General features: G+C 37.7%; 1 protein-coding gene across 1 annotated transcript; it reads left to right on the top strand.

The window, feature by feature from the left end:
- The first annotated feature begins 321 nt into the window (after positions 1-321).
- On the top strand, positions 322-5201 carry LOC149787133 (uncharacterized). Its single transcript, XM_089977644.1, has one exon. It carries the CDS (start codon positions 1149-1151, stop codon positions 2001-2003), a length of 855 nt encoding a protein of 284 aa, XP_089833770.1. The 5' UTR covers positions 322-1148; the 3' UTR covers positions 2004-5201.
- The last annotated feature ends 814 nt before the right edge of the window (positions 5202-6015 follow it).

Raw genomic sequence — 6015 nt, forward strand, 5'->3', positions numbered from 1 at the left:
TGTGTGTGTGTGATTTGGATTATTAACAAAGCGTTAAAAAAATCAGTCATTCAGTTGTACTGGATACTTGATTTCGATAACATTGGGGAAAAAAATCTGTCTATTTATCTATCTATTGAATCTGTCTCTCCTTACCTCCCTATCTATCTATCTATCTATCTATCTATCTGTCTGTCTGTCTGTCTGTCTGTCTATCTATCCATATCTATCCACTGGATCGATCGATCTATCTGTCTGTCTGTCTCTCTTCTTAGTTCAACATAGGAAGCTATTAATTAATATATTCTAACGCAGACGATTGTTTGGATATTGTTTGTACATTGATATTATACACTTGACCATGGGGCCATGGGAGAGTCTTACATTATTATAAACACCTATTTTAGGACAATTTGGTTGACTTACAATACAATACCAACTCAAACTCGGCACGTGGTACATACTTGTGTAACACTAGATTTAATGCATTATCATTGATCATAATCTATATAAAACGGATATCGCTAAACACGCCATTAGTCTATGAAAACTGTATAAACTGTACTTATAATGTAATATTTTACTGGGCGTAAAGCCAGTGGTTAACAGGAGTCATTGTGTTCACCACCGCAATACGAATATGTGAAAGCAAGCGCATATACAAGCCCATAGATTGGTTAGATTATTCCCGAATGACTCTCAGAGAATGTGTTGTCATTGCGGACAGATTTGTGTATCTTGCAAATAGAAGGAAACAATGCTAGGACATACGGGCTTGGTCCTGTATCGCCTGATTCATTAGACGAGGAGTAAACAGGTTTTTGTTTGGAGTGTATCCAAAATACTTAAGAAATCGTTTACATTGTGCATGTTTAAATTATTTGCTTGTGATAGTTTACACACGAAGTTTTTGAAAGCATCGATTCATGGAATTAAACGAATTCTTCTTCTGAAATGTTAAATGCATGCTGGATAGTAGAAAAACGTTTCCAATTGTTGGTTCAAACGATGCTCAGGAAATGGATATGATTTTTCTTTTTTGAGGCAGGTGTTTTCGTATAAGTCCTGAAAAAATCCTTTCCAGAACAGAAAACGTTTTGTGTTATTTTTCTCATGTTTTTTTAGGAGAAGGAATTTGTATTGTACCAAAATCTATCGTGAGATCCAAAATGTCTCAACCAATCGGTTGGTCAAGTTCCCGGGTAAGCCAGCACTACAAGACTGCCTTCCCGATATTTTCTGACACTCGGGAGTACCTGAACGTGCACAGAAACACTACCAGGCGACTGCTACCAAGGGAAGCGGTATATGCCACGCCCAAGAATGTGGCTCTTGCCAGAAATATTTTGCATAGGCAGCGCATGGAGATTCGTTTATATTCTGGGAGTCGGTTATCATATAAAGATCACGAAACATTCAATATATCCAAACATCTACATCACCCCACTCATTTCCAGCCTTTTTATAGGCAGGGGACATTCGCAGATGACGTAAAGCAGCTATCTGAAACATATGTGGACCAAAATACTGATGCTCAAAGTCAGTATCAGGAATATCAGTTCAACACTGAACCATCTTTGCGTGGCATCAGCGCCGGCAGACATTCAAAGGACCCGTTACCACCCATCAAAATTGCAATCCCGCCTTGTACAGCGGCCTCACGTTACACGCCAGATGACGTTAATAGAATTGTTGATCGTCTATCAACGTACGACCCTGAAAAAATTCCGGATTCAAATGGTTACTCGATTAAACTACCGACGCCAATCGTTTATAAGAAGAAATACACGGACGAAGAGATAGCGGCTATCATGCAACGTCTGACAATCAACGGTCCGATGAATTGTACGGTCGAGTCGCATGGTATTGCCCCGGCTTGCGTCGCGTCGGTGCCAAGACAGACTTTGGCTAAAATTAAAAAGTGTTCGGCGGAAGAGGTGCAGAAAATCTTTGAAAGATTGTACAGATTTGACATTTCCCAATGTCCACCTGAATCAAAACTTTCAGCTAGGTCCGTTCCATGATTTATACATGAACGGTGTGGGGGTAGGGTGGGGGTAAAGAAACAATAATATTTCAGGAAACGCAATACCTTTCTGTTTATTGGTATTGGTTTTCCCGACGTTTGATTAACGATTAGGTTTTAATGTCGCAGGGTATGATGAGAAATTGTAGAAATTGCATTGAAATATTAGCGCTATTGCTGAGATAGCTCCGTACTTGTGTCAGTGATATATCACACACACATGTAAGTATTACATTATTTGTATTACCTGAACGAAATTGTAATTGTTCCCATATCCATTCATTCCACCCTGTGCAAACAAATGATTGCGATCCTGCTCTGTAATTTCTGAGGCAACACGTTCTTCATTTCCACTATTGCGGGGGTGTCCGTGTTCCCATGGATACATTTCTTGAATTTGCTTGTGACGCCATTACATTGCATTAATCATCGAACCATATTCATCTAAAAAATAGAAATAATTAGTTTCGAATAGCACATACTGGTAACAATGAAAATGTTTTCTGCTTTAATAGGGGAATCAGAAATATCAATTACTGGCAGGGTTAATTTCAAACCAGTTCAATTATGTGTATATGATTTAGACAGTATATACAAATGAGGGCAATACAAAATCATCGTCAGACACGAATGTGTGCTCAGGGTTGAAAGATGCTTATTTTGAAAAGCTATATGTTAAAAAAACAACAAATGTATAAATTATATGCCATTCAACAAAAAACTACAAATTAATTTGAATAAATTTCCTTGCAATCCTGCCGTGGTAATGTATCGGTGAAGTAATTATAATTTTCTTTTCGAACTAAACACAAAATTTAAAGAAAGTTGTATGTTATATGCATCATGGTATTTTTTATGTAGGAAATAGTCAGGCCTAAAACTAAACACTTCTTAGCGTATTGTTTTCCTCGTAATTTTGCAATGTAAATTTTAAATCTTCATTTATAAACAACAATTTGCGAATACAGAATTTTGCAATGCCACCCCCCCCCCAAAAAAAATTTCAACACAGGCTTAATTGTTTCTACTTCACATACTGGCATACAGTTAATGTGAAGGTTAATCAACTTTTCTCTTCCGCTCACAAGGCAGTGTAAAATATAATATTTCAGCGCCACTAAATTTTCGCAAAATCAGTTATGTTGACTTATTTGCAGTATATTGTTTTGGCAAAAAAACTATTGAATACAAAATTGTCTTTTTCTGCTAAATATTGTTTTCAGTGTGAAAAACGATGTGCTTTGATATGTATGTACTTATGTATGTATGTATGTATGTAGGTAGGTAGGTAGGTAGGTAGGTAGGCAGGCAGGCAGGCAGGCCGGTAGGTTGGTAGGTAGGCAGGTAGGTAGGTGTGTGTGTGTGTGTGCATGTATGTATGTATGTGCAATGTTGTGCAACGTTTAAACATTATTCAAGATTAAAACTTTGTACATTATGTACAGCTTATCTTGAATTTTGATGCATTCCAAACCCTGAAGGCGCACAGGCGAAGGAATAGGGCAATCCATACCAGGTAGGTGTGGAGGAGAAGGAATAGGGCAATCCATACCAGGTAGGTGTGGAGGAGAAGGAATAGGGTAATCCATACCAGGTAGGTGTGGAGGAGAAGGAATAGGGCAATCCATACCAGTTAGGTGTGGAGGAGAAGGAATAGGGGAATCCATACCAGGTAGGTGTGGCGGAGAAGCGATAATGACATGGCGGAGTTGTTGGTAGAAAGTTAAACTAAAACCATCAGAGAGCGCATGTAGGATACAACCCAAAACGGAGATTCTTTAACGTATGTTGGTAATTAAGTGTTACAAACGTTGACATTTGTGGATCCAGAGACAAATGTCTTTACATTCTTTTAAATTCCTACTTTACGTAGCGTCATTTAGAGGGGAAATGTTGACATGTAGTTGTAGTCTTTGCCATAGAATCATGAAAATCTTTGTGTCCATTGTTTGATCGTTCAATTATATAATCTAGCTTACTGAGTGTTGTGGATTTATATCGAGGAAAGTGGTATTTGTTTCAAACATATAATCTTGAACCCTTACGACATCTTACAGTCAGTTATGCATAACATGCCAGAAGGTGGTAAAAGTGTCACAGAAAACCAAAAGGCAAGGAACAGGGCCGTAGAGAGCAATCACGGCCCCTGGGGTAAGAAACACCCGGGCCTCTCCTAGTTCGTGTTCAGACAAAACGTTTCTTTTATAAAATTAAAAAGTGTTTCTCGGCCCAGGTCCCCTTACGGATGAAGGCCCCGGGGATGTATCCCAGGTTGCTTGCGCCCCCTTCTTGTCGGCCCTGACACGGAAAACAGCCGAAAGGTGTACTGCCTTGATAAAGGGAGTACAAATCAGGAACAAATGAAACTTCCGGACCAGAGGCAGAACAAACGGGAACCCAAAGATGGCGATCCGAATTGCTGTGCCTCTTTCAAAACAAAACCAGGACCCTAATCCAAGAAACCTAAAATCTCGTTTTCTTATAAATTATGTTTAATTTTTTTAATCAATACCCACAGCAACAGATAAAATAGAAAACAAACATATATAGAATCCTTTGAAAAATCTGCTGTCAAAGGGGGCTCCTCAAAGGTCACTAGTTCACCATAGATAGCGAGCGGAGAGGTAGACACACGAATAATAGTAAAAGTGTCCAACTGTGATAAGGTTAACGTTCCTACGTTATAACACGTTGTTAATCGATTTATCTAGCTAAAAGGAGAGGTCATATGAAAGCGAGAGTGGTCTTTATTAACGGCAACGGTGTGTAGGCTGGCATAACAAATACAGCATGATAATTCAATAATTAATTCAATAGTTAATTATTTTTTCCCGTCGCTACTCTCAAAGCGGATCCTGCCGGAGACGGGTAGTATCTAGTACAACTACACTACTATGTAAGTGTATATGTGTGTCTGCACCAGTTTTCTCAGGTTTGAACTTGTAAACTTGTTTTGCATATGTATTATTAAAATGTATCTCTTCATGCAGAAGAAACATATCGGTGCTGTGCTTTCACAATATGCTTAACGATTGTACTAAAAACTATGTTGTTTTGCTCTATTCCCCGTTATATGTTGTGTTTCATTTTATACTATATGTAATACTGTACACTAAACTATATTTTACTGTTTTATTGAATATTATATTGAATATTATATGATGTGTTATATTAAATCTTCTATGAAGAGTTAGGTACATATGTTTTTTTTTGTTGTATACTTACAAACAGTATTAAGTATTGAATTTTTTCTTTGTTTCTTCAGTGTAGACGTCTTTGCTCCATTATAGTGCAGTCGCTTTTACAAGGCGGTTAGTCCAATATCTGCAGTTGCAAACTAAGCCGACAGTTAAGAGTCAGCGATGCTTCTTCTGCGCATTATTTTTATCCTACAGGGTACACTAATCTGCCGACTTGCTTCACGTTGACAGATACGTGTACCCTTCTCAGACCTACGTTGTTTGGAGATAGAAGCGCGTTATAAACGGGTAGAGATGTTATGCACAACGAAATCATTATTAATGTTACTACCATACATAGATGCAGTGTTTAACGCACGAAAGAGAAATATGCAACTCATGTAATTATAGGATATCATGCAAAGTGCACCCCCTGAACACAATATGTTCAGTTCTCATCAATTTTGTTTTTCCTTCAACTAACTCAGCAGACGTTTATCTAACCTTTCATGTGAATTTAATATGGCCGATTATGTCCCATATCAGTAGTGCGTCGTCCATCCACCGTCATTCAAATGTTATTTTCAACTCTTAAAAAATGAGGACCCCCCCCCCCAACAATAAAGGAACAAATTTCAGCCACGTCCGGAAGAGAGGATTGTTACATAAAGGTATTTAAGTTTTATAAAATGATTCCGATAGTATGTATATTTGATTTAATTTTTGTATCTGATTTAATTGTTTGTAAGTTTTAAAATAATAATATTAAAAAAAATCATTATATGTCAAAATAATGTAGTTCTGTTTGCGGAACTCATACATTTACCAGAA

Source organism: Sinohyriopsis cumingii, chromosome 12 (genome assembly GCF_028554795.1).
Source record: "Sinohyriopsis cumingii isolate HCF-2022 chromosome 12, ASM2855479v2, whole genome shotgun sequence".
Lineage (NCBI taxonomy): Eukaryota > Metazoa > Mollusca > Bivalvia > Unionida > Unionidae > Sinohyriopsis > Sinohyriopsis cumingii.